The 16,217-nt window shown below is 35.8% G+C and overlaps 4 protein-coding genes across 4 annotated transcripts; 1 reads left to right on the forward strand and 3 right to left on the reverse strand.

Annotated features, from left to right (window-relative positions):
* The first annotated feature begins 1,774 nt into the window (after positions 1-1,774).
* Positions 1,775-5,005, forward strand: LOC125188692 (bicyclo-germacrene synthase-like). The gene is made up of 7 exons (XM_048085697.1): positions 1,775-1,954; positions 2,049-2,325; positions 2,741-3,131; positions 3,321-3,536; positions 3,921-4,062; positions 4,143-4,391; positions 4,593-5,005. The coding sequence occupies exons 1-7, from the start codon at positions 1,829-1,831 to the stop codon at positions 4,869-4,871; spliced, it is 1,680 nt and encodes a 559-aa protein (XP_047941654.1). The 5' UTR covers positions 1,775-1,828; the 3' UTR covers positions 4,872-5,005.
* A 38-nt stretch (positions 5,006-5,043) lies between these two features.
* LOC125188132 (premnaspirodiene oxygenase-like) lies at positions 5,044-7,229 on the reverse strand. Its single transcript, XM_048084878.1, has 2 exons — positions 6,333-7,229; positions 5,044-5,750 (listed from the first exon to the last, which is right to left on the reverse strand). The coding sequence occupies exons 1-2, from the start codon at positions 7,227-7,229 to the stop codon at positions 5,145-5,147; spliced, it is 1,503 nt and encodes a 500-aa protein (XP_047940835.1). The 3' UTR covers positions 5,044-5,144.
* Positions 7,230-9,557: 2,328 nt separating this feature from the next.
* Positions 9,558-11,711, reverse strand: LOC125188133 (cytochrome P450 71D18-like). The gene is made up of 2 exons (XM_048084879.1): positions 11,622-11,711; positions 9,558-9,923 (listed from the first exon to the last, which is right to left on the reverse strand). Exons 1-2 carry the CDS (start codon positions 11,709-11,711, stop codon positions 9,558-9,560), a joined length of 456 nt encoding a protein of 151 aa, XP_047940836.1.
* Positions 11,712-12,268: 557 nt separating this feature from the next.
* On the reverse strand, positions 12,269-14,215 carry LOC125188695 (premnaspirodiene oxygenase-like). Its single transcript, XM_048085700.1, has 2 exons — positions 13,335-14,215; positions 12,269-13,016 (listed from the first exon to the last, which is right to left on the reverse strand). The coding sequence occupies exons 1-2, from the start codon at positions 14,082-14,084 to the stop codon at positions 12,423-12,425; spliced, it is 1,344 nt and encodes a 447-aa protein (XP_047941657.1). The 5' UTR covers positions 14,085-14,215; the 3' UTR covers positions 12,269-12,422.
* Positions 14,216-16,217: the final 2,002 nt, after the last annotated feature.

The raw sequence follows: 16,217 nt of genomic DNA on the forward strand, positions 1-16,217 counted from the left end.
CTATTAGTTTCGCTCTTTGAAATCACCGTCAACTCCAAGCCGGAGCGGGAAAGAGAGTTATCACTCTTCTTAATAGAAGAGTTTGAATGAAGTTACATGCGAGAAGAGGGAAAGAAGAAAGTGAAAAGGAAAAAAGACTCATTGTGGGACCCACACATTTAGTTATTTGAATCACTTCTCTATCTTTTGATAATTGTGTAGTTAAATACGGGAAATTAATGCTATAATAGTTTTAATTTTCGATTTTGATAATTCACTTAGTTAACGTTTCAAAGTGTGATCACTAATAAATGAATACTACTAGTAATTAAAGTAATTAATTAACTGTAATGGCTACTAATATTAAATTAATACCTATAACATTTAATATTGTAACCGTTTTTGTCAAAAATAATGGATTGATAATTATATACGGATCTATCTTATTTAATAAAAAGGAGTAATAAAAATAGATAATTTCAAAATATTAAAAAGTTTTGTTTAATAATTTCACTAATTTTTAATTAATTATGAGACGATTAGAAGTAGTATTTTTATCTAATTTTAATTAAATGTTAAACATCTATTTTCAATGACTAATTATTTATCCATTTTAATAAAAAAACTTTTAGACATGGAAATTAAGAAATTGTGTTGAATGTTAGGAGATAGGAACAGAGTATGAAACATAAAGAGAGTAAAATAGATGATAGAATAAAGGTAAGAGTGATTGAATGTTTTATTTTTTGTCAAAAAAAAAAATTACTGAACTTAGTTGGAACATCCAAAAAGGAATATGACCAACTTATTTAGGACGGAGGGAGTAACACTTTATTCCTCCCTCCGTCCCACTCTAAGTGACACATTTTTCTTTTTGGGATGTTCCACTCTAAATGACACATTTCTAAAAATGTAAACATCATTCTCTCTACTTTTTCCCTCCCTCTTACTTTAATCTCTCCACTTAACTCACAAAACAACATTACATAAAATTCTGTGTCGAAAGGAAATGCTCCACTTAGAGTGAGACGGAGGGAGTATATGATCTTTTGTTGGTTTCAAGTAGTAATATTATACTAATTCCGTCCTCAGGTAGTTGGTAATTTCTTTTGGATACAAAAGTTAAGAAATTGATGTGTTAAATGTTAAAGTGGAGAGAATAAAGTAATGTATGAAATAAAGTAAGATAGTAAAGCAAGTTTTTGCCAGGAAAAAAAAAAATAACTCAACTACCTTGAGACAATTCTTAAAGGGATACAACGCAATTACCTTGGGATGGAGGGAGTATAAAAGAATTAAATAGTTAGAATATTACTACTATTTTGATAAATGACCAATTATTTTCGGTATAAACAAACTACGTACTAAAGAAACCAGAAATTGAGATATTATCTTCTCATAGAGTGTAAGAAACATATGGAGTATTTCATATTAAAAATAAAGATATTTAATTTTTCTTACTTTTATTTTAATTTTTATTTCAGTTATCTATTTTATTCTGTTTTATATTTTCTTTTGACTTAATTACTAAAGGTGAGAGGAGGAGTAAAACTCAGCCACCACATTATCTATCTCATAAATTTAAAAATGGTCAATTATATTATAATTTGACATTTTTTAAAATGATTTTATAACAAAAAACTTCATCATTATCTTATTTTTTGGACCAGTAAGAATATTATTTTAGGGTGCTGAGGGTGCTGAGCCTGATAATCTTTAGCGGACAAACAAAATAAACTAGTACTCCTATCCTATAAATACCTCCACATTTCTTCAAATGAATCACCAACTCTTTACACACATACATAGCTTCGAAACTTATACTACTAGCTAGTACTTATATAGTAAAATGGAGATATGTTCACTGCCTGTTCCAACCAAGAACGGAAAGAGCTTAGATGAAATTCGTAAATCTGCGAAATTTCATCCATCTATATGGGGCGACTTCTTTCTTAAATATAATTCAGAAAACACGGTAAATATAATTTCTTAAGAAAATATTGTTGTAGTACTAGTATATTATAACATTCTTCACATATTCTAATTTTTTTTGCTTGATAAATGCATAGAAATTTACTGATGCTGAACAAGAAGAACTCACAAAGCAGAAAGAAATGGTCAGAAAATTGCTAGCTCAAACCCCAGACGATTCAACGCACAAATTGGAACTTATCGATGTGATTCAACGCTTGGGAGTGGAATATCATTTCGAAAAAGAAATTGAGGAATCCTTGAAATATATTCATGACAATTTCAAGCACCTAATTAGCAAAGACAGCGATGATCTCCGCACCATGGCTCTTCGCTTTCGTCTGCTTAGACAACAAGGTTACAACGTCCCATGTGGTAAGAATATTCCGATGTACACACCCACCTCATTTTCGGTTGAGCTACCCATAGTTCAATGATGGTATTTTGGAAAAAAAAGAGCCCATTTTATTAGTATAAGAAAGCATATAATTTTATAGCGCGGGCCACTTTTCCCCCCTTGACTAGAGTTACGATTTTATCTGTTCCATAAAAAATATCACATTTTCCTTTTTAACTCTATACCAGAAAGTTGTTACATCTTTTTTTTGGAAAAAGTAAATCGTCATTTTAAAATTACTTTTTTTCTTCTTTTATTAATACATTCAAATGCTTTTTCTCTTCATACTTATTACATCTAACGACTATCTTAAAATCTCGTACTACCCAATAGTGAATTGAGATTCGTACTCTGGTCTTTCAGTCTTATTAATTAGCAGCTTTACTTAATCAGATCATGTATTCCGTAGATTCGTTGACAATGAAGGAAATTTTGTGGCATCGTTGGGAAACAATGTTGAAGGTTTGTTGAACTTATATGAGGCAGCACATCTCGCAACACATGGAGAAGAGATTTTGGACAGAGCAATAGAGTTTTGTTCGTCTCATCTTCGTGCTTTGCTACTTAATAAGATGATTGATGATGTATCTCTCTCTAAACGTGTTAACGAAGCTCTGATTCTGAATATGCCACTTCGCAAGAGTCTCACAAGATTGAGTGCCAGAAAGTTCATACCTGTATACGAAGAAGACGAGTCGCATAATGAGATACTGTTGAATTTCGCAAAATTAGATTTCAATGTTGTGCAGAAGATGCACCAGAGAGAGCTGAATGATGCCACAAGGTTAGATATGTATGCTTATTCCCTTGAATTCTAACTGACACATTTTCTTTTTCGAGACTTACTATTATTATACTACTGCCATTTAACTCATGAAACAACACTGCACAAAAAAAAAATTGATGAACGGAAAATGTGTTTAGTATACATTCCTATTACATGTATATTTATGCCTTAAAATCTCATTTTCAGGTGGTGGAATAAATTGGATGTGGCGAACAAAATGCCTTATGCGAGAGACAGAATTGCGGAGTGCTTCTTTTGGATGCTTGGGGTCTACTTTGAGCCATGTTATGCTAATGCAAGAAGAATTTTGCTTAGATTCTTTAGTATGGTTTCCATTATTGATGACACTTACGAATATGCAACGCTAGATGAACTACAAGTTCTGACAGATGCTATTCAACGGTTCGATATCTTTTTCCTACTCTCTCCGTCCAACCTAAAATGACACACTTTCCTTTTTAGTTTGTCTCAACCAAGATGACACATTCTATTTTTAGTAATTTTCTTATATTTTACTGATATTTACGTCCATCTCCAATTAACCACATTAATAACAATTCCTAAATTTCCGTGCGACTAAAAGTTATGTAATCTTAGCAGCGACTGAGGGTGTACTTAATATACTACTCACTCTTTCTCATTCTAATATTTGCATTTTCTGTTAAGCTAGCATGAGATTTTATGCAGTATTGTTTTGTAAGTATAACCTAATGTGAACATAAATGAGACTGAGAAAGTATGATACATATTCGATCTAATGTGCTCTCTATTTCCGGAGTGTTTCAGTTGGGATATTAACGCGACCTTGGAGGATTCGCCATCATACATCCAAATGTGCTACAGAAGCCTTATTGAAACTTATAATGAAATCGAAAATGAAATGGTGAAAAAGGGAGAATCGTACCGTGTCCAGTATGCAATAAAAGATGTATGCAATCTATTCAATAAATTTGTTTATATTGTAAATTTTGTAGTCGTATTACTATTGTATTGTTATTCTATTTGCAGATGAAAAAATTAGTGATGGCATATTTTGAAGAGCCAAAATGGTTGTATAATAAGTATATTCCAACAGTGGAGGAGTACTTGAAGGTGTCCATTGTATCATGTGGTTACATGGCAATGTCAACTACTTCTTTAGTAGGTATGGGAGATCAAGTGAGGAAAGAAGATTTCGATTGGATTATAAATGAACCTCTAATAGTTGTAGCAGCGTCTGCAATTTGTCGATTGATGGATGATTTAGTCGGAGATGAGGTACGTATTAAATTTTGAAATGAATTAGTTATAATACGTATAAGAGATATTGGTCCATAAAACTATAAACGTATACCCAAACATGATATTTTCCCCAAAGCTTTCAAGTGGTTAAAAATTAGGTCTAGTTAAAATTCTCTCTTCCAATTTATGCAAAATAAAATTACAAAATTAGCCCTTTAACAACTTGACATGATACAGTATGAGCAGAAACCCTCATTGGTGGATTGTTACATGAAACAATATGGTATGTCGAAGGAGGAAGCTTGTGCTGAACTGCGACGACAAGTGAAGAAAGCGTGGAAGGATATGAATCAAGAATGCCTCGAGCCAAGGCCGGTGTCTGTGCCAATCCTTATGTGTGTTTTCAATCTTGGTCGCGTCATCCACCTTCTCTATTCAGACGACGATTGCTATGCCAATCCCATCAAGTCCAAAGAATGGATCCAGATGGTGCTTGTTGAGCCCCTCAATATTTAAGCTGCTAGTCAATGATACAATAATAAAGTCTGTCGTCTAGGCCTTGAGTTTCTTCTATCTATATGTTGTAATCATACAGATGAACACTGAACTAATATGTTTCGAAAAATTGAAGTTTAAAACCATTTTCTACATTTGTCTAACACATGGACAGAACTAACAAGCCTAAAAACATGAAAATGCACAGCAGGAAATGGATGACTTTACATTAACAATACAAGACATAGTGGATCTAAAAGTTATCCCCCAATAATAACATTGACATTATATGAGCTAATTATATGGAGTGGCGACTACAAATAAATTTTGTTTCCTCACTACGGTTAGCCCAACATTTTCAGTCATGTCCAAATCCTCACCCCTCAAACCTTCTGGAAGTTTCCAATCGAAGTTGTAGAGCAATTGAGACAAAGCAAACTCGATGGTAGCCAAACCAAATGTTATCCCAGGGCACATTCTTTTGCCAGCTCCAAACGGTAGAAAATGATAATCACCACCTACAAAATCCAAAGATTGATTCTCGAATCTCTCGGGCTTAAACATCTCCGGATCATCCCAATACCTCGGGTTCCTATGCATCGCCCAAATATTCACCAGCACCTTTTCTCCCGCAGGTATGGTGTACCCATTGATCACTTGTTCCTCCTTGCAAGCTCTAAGCACAATCGGAGCCGGAGGGTGTAGCCTCATAGTCTCTTTGATCACTAGTTTTAGATATTTCAGATTAGGAACAATGTCGTCTTGTTGAGTACTATTTCCTTTCAAGGCTTGTCTTAATTCAGCTTGTGCCTTGGCCATCACTCGAGGGTGCCTCAACAGTTCCACCATCGCCCAGTCAATAGTCGACGACGAAGTTTCAGTTCCCGCTGTGAAAATATCCTGCATATTGTAAATATACAATACTCCTTAAAATCGAGTTTGTGGATTCGTAAAAAATTACTCCATCCATCCATTATTGATTGTTCCATATTGACTGGCCGGGTTTTAAAAAATTGTTTGACTTTATAAAGTAAAGTGGGTAGAAAAAATTAGTGGAATGTGAGACCTACTTTTATATATTGGTCATATACTTCGTCCGTCCCACTTAAGATAACACACTTTCCTTTTTAGTTTTTCCTAATTAAAATGACACATTTCTGTATTTGGTAAATTTTTCTCTCCAATTACTTTTTTTTCCAATTAAATAGTCAACTCTCATTCTCTCTCCATTTAATACTTCTACCTACTATTTTTCTCTCCAATTAACCACAGTAACCAATAACTTCTAAAATTATGTGTTGACTAAGAAATATGTCATCTTAGCCAGGACGGAGGAAGTAATAAAATGTGAGTGAAATGATTTAGTGAAATATAGGATGCACTAACCAGGTATAGTAAAAGTAAAATGAGACATTTATTGATAGAAAGACGAAAAAAGAAAAATGAGACATTTAACGACGGACAGAGGGAGTATACACTTACAAACAAGACAGCCTTGATGTTGTCATTATCGATCGGAATCCGCAACTGGCCTTCCTCCTGAACCCTAAGAAACACATCAACCAAATCCTCACTCCCAAACTCCGAATTCTTCCCCGATCCATTCTCCACCCGATTCCTCCTATGCCGTTCGATCACATCATCCAGAATCACATCAAGCTCCCTCCGCATCGCCTCGAGCCGCCGCCTCGTCCAGCTCAGCGCGCCCAAAATCCTCGAAAGCGACGGGAACAGATCCGCGACCTCAAACCCTGAAACCATCCGCGTCGAATCCGCCATCAACTTCATCAGCGTCTCACCATCCTCCACCACGCCGCCGCAGGCGGCCCGGCACGTGACGGAGCTCGAGTGGGAGAAGATCTTCTCCGTCAGATTCACGACCCTTCCAGAAGATTCCCGCAGGGAATCCATCAGCCGCGACGTCTCGTCACGTCGGATGGACCGGAAGAGTCGCACCGTTTTCGCATTGAGGAGTTCGTCGACGCAGAGCTTCCGCATCTGGCGCCAGTAGTCGCCGTATTGGCTGAAAACGACGTCGCTGGAGCGGTAGAGAATGATGTCAGCGGCAGCGCTCTGAGGCCGGTCTGCGAAGCTAGGGTCGAGATCTTTCAGCATTCGCTTCGCCAGATCAGGCGACGAGACGACGACAGCGGTCGTCTCGCCGAGCTTGAGCTGCATTAAGGGGCCGTGCTGGTTGGATAGAGCTCTGAAGCAGCGGAAGGGAGGATTGCTGATTTGGTGGAGATTTCCGATTATAGGAAGTTTTCTCGGGCCGGGTGGCGGTTTCTTCGTTGAGTTGCTATTTCGGGAAATTTTCCATTTGTTGAACAAGAAGAAGAAAATTGCAGATAGAGTCAGTGTTGTAATTAGCTCAAGCATTGTTGTGTTTTGTGGGATTGGTTTGTTTCTGTGTTTAAGTTTATAATTAAGGGGTGATGATGATTATATTTAGAGTTGGCTAAATGTGTGATGGAAACTAATAGTGCATGGCCCAAAAACACAAAACTAGCCGAATTACTATTTAGAGATCTAAATTACACCCTATAAGGAAAAATAGAAAAGCTATGAGTTTAGGATAAATGATGAAATATATTTGTGCCCGAAATGAAGGGGCACAAATATATTTCAGTTGGCAAGGAAGGAGCAGATCTTGCTGCAATGAGTCTAGGTTCAAATCACACTGATGTCGTGTAGTTGCTTCTATCTCTCAGGCACAAGTATGAGGCCGTGGGAGTTGGGCTTCTGGCAGCCAGTGGGTTAAAGCATCTCCCTAACGGACTACTGCTGCAATGATGAAATATATTTGTAACGTTTAACCTAAAGTACAAGTACAAATATGTGTATTTAGTGTTTTGACTTTCAAATGCTTTGTATTTGTACTCATGTGTTTGAATATGATACTCCTACATTTGTTTTTAGATTGGATGGACTAATATATGGGAGTAGTTGTTATGACTAAAATTTTTTTACCCAAAACACTAACTTAATATCATGGTCTAAATACAATGCTTATAGTGGATCATTAAAAGTTTGGTTGAATTTTAATTAATGGTGGAATAATTCGCCATTAGGTAGAGTTAGGCTAAAACTTTAATGGAAACTTATAGTACATGGACCAATATTTACAAACGAGCCTAATAATTAATTGGAGCCTTAAAACACCCTATTAGAAAGAGTTATACCCATGAGTTTCGGATAATAACCAAATATATCTTTAACGTTTTCTAAAAAAGTTAGTACGCTTCTAAAGTGTTTTTAATTTAAAGGTAAATTCTAAAGTTAGTACACAGAATTGGAATCAGAATTTTATTGAATTGAATTGTAAATTTAAATTCTAATTCACTTTTATACCCTTTGTTTGGTACAATTAAAGAATTGATATATTACTTTATTACAATTCCGAATCTTTTGTTTCGTAACTCAAACTCAAAAAATTGACATTGATTTCTAGAATTGGCTATCATCATTTTAAAATAACTAATTCGTATTATATACATAAGTTGAACAAATAGTTCAAAACTTTTTTCTTTTATGTTCCAAAGATTAAAAAAAAGATCATCGATTATAATTATATTATAAGAAGAATTTGTATGTAGTATAATATAGTTGCACTTCAAGGGGCTTGTATTTCAACTCTACTTGTATCCCGCAAATGTATCGAATAAATTGCAATAGCGCATCATCAAATCTAGCATCAACATGTCAAACAAATCAATAGTCTTAAATTCTGCTAAAATTTCTTGGAGATCCATCTTTTATTGTTATTCCACAAAAACCTTTATAATCACTAAAATCAGCAATAATTCGTTGTATACAACTAGATTTAAGCTTTAATTGATAGTAATATTTTCATCTTCCATTTTGGAGAACTTGAGGAAGATGTTGTCTCATTTCGTTTTTGGGGCTAACAAATCTTTTATAGCATCGACCTCTTAATCTCTCATGTCAAGTGTAAGTCTGACCATACTGTATCCATATTTTCAAAAAAATGAGATTGAAAAACAAATTAAAGATATGCTCGATCAAGCCATTACATGTTATTTCTTCACCGTCATGTTAGTTTGTAGAAAAGGATGACATTTTTCGCTTCTGCATCATCTATCGCACGTTGAACACCGCGAACATCCCAGATCACTTGCGGATGAATTGTTTAATGAGTTAGGATCAACATGTTTTTTTTACCAAGCTGGATCTCCGATCAGAGTACCACCAGATTCACATGCATGGTAATGACATACTTCCTCTGTCCCAGCATAAGTGATCAACGAGGCACACTCGAGCTTCACGGCTTGAAGGCCACCATGGCATCAGCCACGGTTCTCCGCCGCAGACTTTCCACTCACTTTTTGCAACGTGTAGGCCCACACAAAATAGCGAGCCCGATTTAGCTCAACTGACAACATACAAAAAAGATTACTCCATGTAATAAGAAAATGAACAAATACATCTTCAATGTTAGAGATGGTGATAAATTTTATGAAAATTATTGTATATAAGAAATGTTATCATGCATAATGCTTTCTTTTATTTAAGAGGACACTATATTATTAAAACCTATGAAGAACCAAAAGTTATAAATAGTAGTATGAGAAAATCAATAGTTGGTTATCACCTACTTATACGAAGTGGCAACTACAAACAAGCTTTGTTTCCGTGAGGCTGTTACCCCATTGTTTTCAATCATGTCCAAATCCTGAGCCCTAAACCCTAAACACCTTCTGGAAGTTTCCAATCAAAGTTGTAGAGCAATTGGGCTAAAACCGACTCCACATTAGCCAAACCAAACGTCATCCCAGTGCATATTCTTTTTCCAGTTCCAAAGGGCAAAAAATGATAATCACCACCTACAAAGTCAGCAGATTGACCCTCGAATCTCTCGGGCTCAAACTTCTCCGGGTCATTCCAGTACCTCGGGTCCCTCTGCATTGCCCAAATGTTTACAAACACCCATTGTCCAGCAGGTATAGTGTATCCATCGATCACTTGTTCATCCTTGCAAGCTCTAGGCACTAGTGGTGCTGGCGGGTGCAGCCTCAGAGTCTCTTTGATCACTAATTTTAGATACTTGAAAGCCTTTTCACCATTTATTCAACAAGGAGAAGAAAATTGCGGATAGAGTGAGAGTTGTGATTAGCTCAACCATTGTTGTTATATTTTCTGGGGTTGCTAATTTGTTTCTGTGTTTCAATTTATAAGTTGTGATGATGATTATAATAAGTAGAGTTGGGTTGCCTAAACCTATCATGGAAACTACTAGTGCAATATGGCCCAACCTAGCCGAATTTTTTAACTATAGAAACTAGAAATATTAACGCCATGAATTTAATTCCGAAAAGGCTAAGACATTAAATAATACTCTCTTCGTTCTAATATATACGAGACGTAACACATTTCCTTTTATAGCAGAAAAATATACTATCCCTCTCTTACTTTACCCTTTCTCCAACTTTTTCTCTCTACTTTTTTCTCACTCGTATATTATTCTCTTCATTTAACCACTAAATACCACTATTTAAAGCTTGTGGGCAAAAGAAATGTGTCACATATAATGAAACAGATGGAGTAACAACTAACTAGATATAATTTTTCCATCTTGATCCCGATTTTGTGGGATAGCTTTGTTTATGAGTTTTAAGAAATTATTTGACTTTATGAAGAAAAATGCGTGGAAAAAATTTAGTGGAATGTGGACCCCACTTTTATATATTAGTTTAATAAGAATTGTGAGTAAAATGAGTTAGTCAAATATGTGATCCATTTACTAAAAGTAGTAAAAGTGAAATATGACATTTATTGGGGACCGCCTAATTAAGGAAATTTGTGACATTTAATGGGGATGAGAGGAAGTAATTCATGGCCCGAAAACACAAAAACTAGCCGAACTACTAATTAGAGATCTAAACCTGAACTACTAATTTGTGACATTTAAAGCTGTGAGTGTAGGATAAATGATGAAATACATTTGTAATATGTTTAACATGAAATATAAGTATATTTAGATGTGTTTGACATTTCAAATGCTTTGTATTAGTACTCGTATGATTAAATCTGATATGTTTATTTTTAGATCGGATAACTAATATATGGCAGTTATTATGCACAGAATGTTGGTATTACCTTAATAAAACTCTTTTACCCAAAACGCTAACTTAATTTCATGGTCTAATTACAATGCCTATAGTGGATCATTAGTTGAATTATTAAATTTTGACGGTGAAGAAATTAACCATTAGGTAGAGTTAGGCTAAAACTATTAATTGAAACTAATAGTACAGGGCCCAATATCACAAAACTTGCCTAATAATTAACTGGAGCCTTAAAACACCATTGAGAAAGAGTTAGACCTAAGGGCGGCAAAAATTACTTAAATATCGAAATATAGCACTTACCGTACCGATAAAATACCGAAAATACCAGTTTTTGGGTATACCACAATTTTTGGTATGGTAGCAGTATCAATTTTCCTATACTGTTTTATACTGAATATACAGTATATACCGAAAATTCTTTAAATAGCGGTATACTGAATCCTCAGTACATATTATGCGTTATTGCCAAAATCCAATTCTATTATGCGTTATTAATTTATTTTTCATGTTTAGAATTAAGTTTTACTAAAATTATCTAATTTTTATGTTGCAAAATGAAAGAAACAAATATGCCCATGTCTGCGATTTAAAGATTCATTTTTATTTGGACATTCAGTGGGAGTTTCTTCGTATGCTCAAATGCCTGACTTGGACGTTCTCTCTAACTCGCGAACACACAAACTGAACGCGCGATCAGGCATTCCTCGCCTGCTCCAACGCGCGACTCGGCCTTCTCAATGTTTTGCCTCCTTAAGCCCCTTTCAAAGCTCATTTTCACCTGTTTTGACTCCAAGACAATCTCGTTAGCTCTATAATATAGTGAATAAGTGGATGAACCTTATGCATTAACACTAAAAAAAGTCGCTAATTAGTGACAGAAAAATTCATCACTAATCAGTGAAATTTTTTCACAAAACAGATTAGTGACAGATCAAGTTTGGGTTTATCCGTCATTAATAAACTTGTCAGTAAAAAGTTTTAGTGCCGGTTTTTCCGCCACTGAATTTACTATGACGGAAACTATAGGTGACTACTTGGCATTAATGACGGAGTAACGGAAACTATAGGCGACTACTTGGCATTAGTGATGGAGTAATCTGCCACTAATTAGTGACTGACACTTTTCAGTCACTAATTCTGTCACTAGTTGTTGAGCTATTGGATGCCGTCACTAATTGCGTCAGTAGTTTTGTGTTTTTTTTTTTTGTAGTGTAAGGCACAACTCAATCTAGTTCCTATTTTTAACACCCACTAAACTGTCCATAAACACGAGTTTATCACTTATACAAATGATCAAATACATACTCAATGTTATTCAAGAATCAACTGTTATTAGAAATGGTGATAAATTTTATAAAAGTATTGTAATGTTATCATGAACAATGTTTCTCTTATTTAAGAGGACACTATATTGTAACTTATGAAGAACCAAAAGTTAGGAAGAGTAGTATTATATGGGAAAATCGATAGTTGGTTATATCAACTACTTATACGGAGTGGCAACTACAAACAAATTGTCTTTCCGTGCGGCTGTTATCCCATTGCTTTCAATCATGTTTAAATCTTGAGCCCTAACGCCGGCCGGAAGTTTCCAATCAAAGTTGTAGAGCATTTGTGCTAAAACCGACTCCACAGTAGTCGTACCGAACGTAATCCCAGGGCACATTCTTTTTCCCCCTCCAAAGGGCAAAAACTGATGATCACCACCAAGAAAATCCACGGATATATTCTCGAATCTCTCGGGCTCAAACTTCTCAGGATCTTCCCAATATTCCGGGTCCCTATGCATTGCCCAAATATTAAAAAGCACCTTTTGCCCTTCAGGTATGGTGTACCCATTGATCACTTGCTCGTCCGTGCAAGCTCTAGGTAGAACTGGAGCCGGCGGGTGCAGCCTCAGAGTCTCTTTGATCACATATTTTAAATATTTGAAAGTATGTGATCCATCATTATTTTCATTCAAGACTCGTCTCACTTCCGCTTGTGCCTTCGCCATGGCTTCAGGGTGCCTCAAGAGCTCTACCATCGCCCAGTCAATAGTTGTTGACGAAGTCTCGGTTCCACCAATGAAAATATCCTGCATTTTTTGCAATATTATACTACCTCTGTCCCTGAAAATTTGTTCCATTTTTCAATTTCCGTCCGTCCCCTAAAATTTGTTCCATTTCACTTTTACCGTTTTTGGTAGTGAACCGCATATTCCACTAACTCATTCCTCCTCACATTTTATCATAAAACTAATATACAAAAATAGGACCCACAATCCACTAACTTTTTCAACTCACTTTCCATTACATTTCTTAAAATCCGTGCCAGATCAAAGTGAGACAAATTTTGGGAGACGGAGGTAGTAAGTTTAAGTAAAGAGAGGACTAAAATAAATTACTCCACTTACATACAACGTAGCCTTGATGCTGTCATTGGTGATAGGAAAATTGAGATTCCCTTCCTCCTGAACCCTAAGAAACACATCCACCAAATCCTCACTCCCAAACTCCGAATTATTCCCCGATCCATTCTCCACCCGATTCCTCCTATGCCGCTCGATGATCTCATCCATGATCACATCCAGCTTGTCCCGCATCTCATAGAGGCGTGGCTTCGTCCAGCTCAGTGCGCTCGCAAGTTTAGACGACGGGAACATATCCGCGATCTCAAACTTGGTGAACACCTTGGTGGACTCGAGCATGAGCCTCATCAGCGTCTCGTTATCCTTCACCACGCCGCCGCACGCAGCGCGGCAGATGATGGAGTTGGAATTGTACAAGATCATCTCCGTGAAATTGACGACGCTTCCAGAGGATTCGCGCAGGGACTTGATCAGCCGCCCGATCTGATCATTCCGAATGGCTTGGAACAATCTCACCATTTTCGGGCTCAGAAGCTCGATGACGCAGAGCTTCCGCATCTGGCGCCAGTAGTCGCCGTAGGGGCAGAAGACGATGCCGCTGGAGCGGTAGAACATGATCTCGGCCGCCACGACCGAGGGCTTGTCCGCGAAGGTGGGGTCGAGGTCCTTGAGCATCTGCCTCGCGAGGTCGGGCGACGAGACGACGACGGCGCTGTTGTCGCAGAGCTTGAGGGTCACTATGGGGCCGTACTGCTTCGCCATATCTGTCAGGCAACGGCAGGTGGGGCTGCTCATTTGGTGGAGGTTTCCGATTATCGGAAGAGTTTTCGGGCCGGGTGGCAATTTATGGCTTGGCTTGCTATTTCTCCATTTCTTCAAGAGCAGTAGCAAAACTGCAGGTAGAATCAGAGTGAGAATTAGCTTAATCATTGTTGTATTTTGTGGAATTGATTTGTTGTTGTGGTTCAATTTATAATTTTAACAAAGTAGGCTTGCCTAAAACTATAATGGAGTGTATGGTCAAAAAACACAAAATTAGCCATAGTTTCTTTTAATTTAATTCTAAAACATTAATAATAACAATTACGTACGTTATGAGTAACGGTATACATTTTTTTTTTATCTTTTTAAATTATTGATCGTTAATAGTACTAGCTAGTATTGGGGGTGTGATCAATTGCTAACTTTTTAAAGTTGCTAACTTCCTAATTCATCAATGCAGTGCATTAAAAATATCAACACGATGACATTTAAATGTCAACACATAATTTTGTTGAACTTCAATATAATGTGTCCATATTATGTGTTGATATTTTGATGTCACCGTGTTGACACTTTTAATACACTGTATTGATGAGTTAACAGATTTAGCAATTTAAATAATTAGCAATATAACGCACCCCAGCTAGTATATATATAAGGTTTATATTTTGTGATAATAATGTTTTAATTTATCAAATGCTTAATATCATAGACTAAATACAATCCTTACAGTGGACCATTCAAAGTTTGGTTGAATAACTAACTTTCATTAGGTAGAGTTGGCTAAAATTTTAAAATAGTGCACGGGTCTAAAATTCCTGAAATAGTTTGAGCCATGAGTATGTGATAGTCAGTATTTTATAATTAGCCTTTGAACATAGAATAAAATTAATATGGTATAATCTATGTTGTGCCCGCTACCGCCTACCTATATGGTGTAGCTCCTACCTATAATTATAAAATGAGGGAACATTTTTTTTTCCATGAACTTCGTCAGAGTATCATTTTAGGTCCATGACTTTGAAAATATCATTTGAAGTTCGTCTACTATGAGTTAATATCAATCGAAGTACTTTTACTATTTCCAAGTTTTTTCAGACGAAAATGCCCTCAATATCTTTAAGGTATTGAGGGCATTTTCGTCTGAAAAGACTTGGAAATATTAAAAAAGTATTTCGATTGACGGACCTCAAATGATATTTTCAAAATTCGCAGATCTAAAATGATACTTTGACAAAGTTCGTAGACCAAAAAAGATGTTCCCTCTAAAATAACTATATATTGTTATATATTTTTCTAGCGTCGGCATTAATAAAGCCGAAATCAGCAGCGATTTATGGCGCCAAAGTAGCAAGAGATAAAGATGATATGAGAGAGAAAAAGCAACGGTAACACCTTCAAAACTGCTATTAACAAATAGCATTAAAATAAAATTTACTCCCTCCGTCCCGGCTAAGATGACACATTGCTTAGCTGGCATGAGGTTTTAGGAGTTATTGGTTAAAGTGTTTAATTAGAGAGAGAAAATGTGGGTGTAAGTATTAAAGTAGAGAGATAAAGAAAGATGGATATTTTAATAGGAGTGAGAAAAAATGGTTATGTGTATTAATCGGAGAGAGAAAGTTACCAAAAAAGGAAATGTGTCATCTTAGTTGAGACAAACTAAAAAGGAAAACGTGTCATCTTAAGCGGGACGGAGGGAGTATTGATTTTACACCCCCTTTGCCCATTAGAATATTTAATTAATATATTAGAATTAATTAGGTATTCCTTTATTAAGTAATCACAAATACTAATGTAATTACAATAAAAAAAAATCAATCCCAAATTTACGATCTAAAATGAAAAATGCGATACATGGGACAGAGGAAGTATAAAATAATTATTTAACCATTGTACAAATGTTATATACTCCTTCAGTTCGTAAAATAATTAGTATAAAATAAATGTTATATACTCCCTCAGTAAGGTATCATAGAATTGAACCTATAGAAATGGAATTGGAGCCTTGAATTCCATCTTATGTTTGGTACTATAAAATATTTGAATTTAGATATACTCAACATATTACACTGATTAATAAAATAGAAAAAGGAAAGAGGCTTATAGATAGATAAATATACTAGACCTATTGGCAGAGATTGGGATGCTTGATTGTAAACCAGT

Source organism: Salvia hispanica, chromosome 5, assembly GCF_023119035.1.
Source record: "Salvia hispanica cultivar TCC Black 2014 chromosome 5, UniMelb_Shisp_WGS_1.0, whole genome shotgun sequence".
Classification (NCBI taxonomy): Eukaryota; Viridiplantae; Streptophyta; class Magnoliopsida; order Lamiales; family Lamiaceae; genus Salvia; species Salvia hispanica.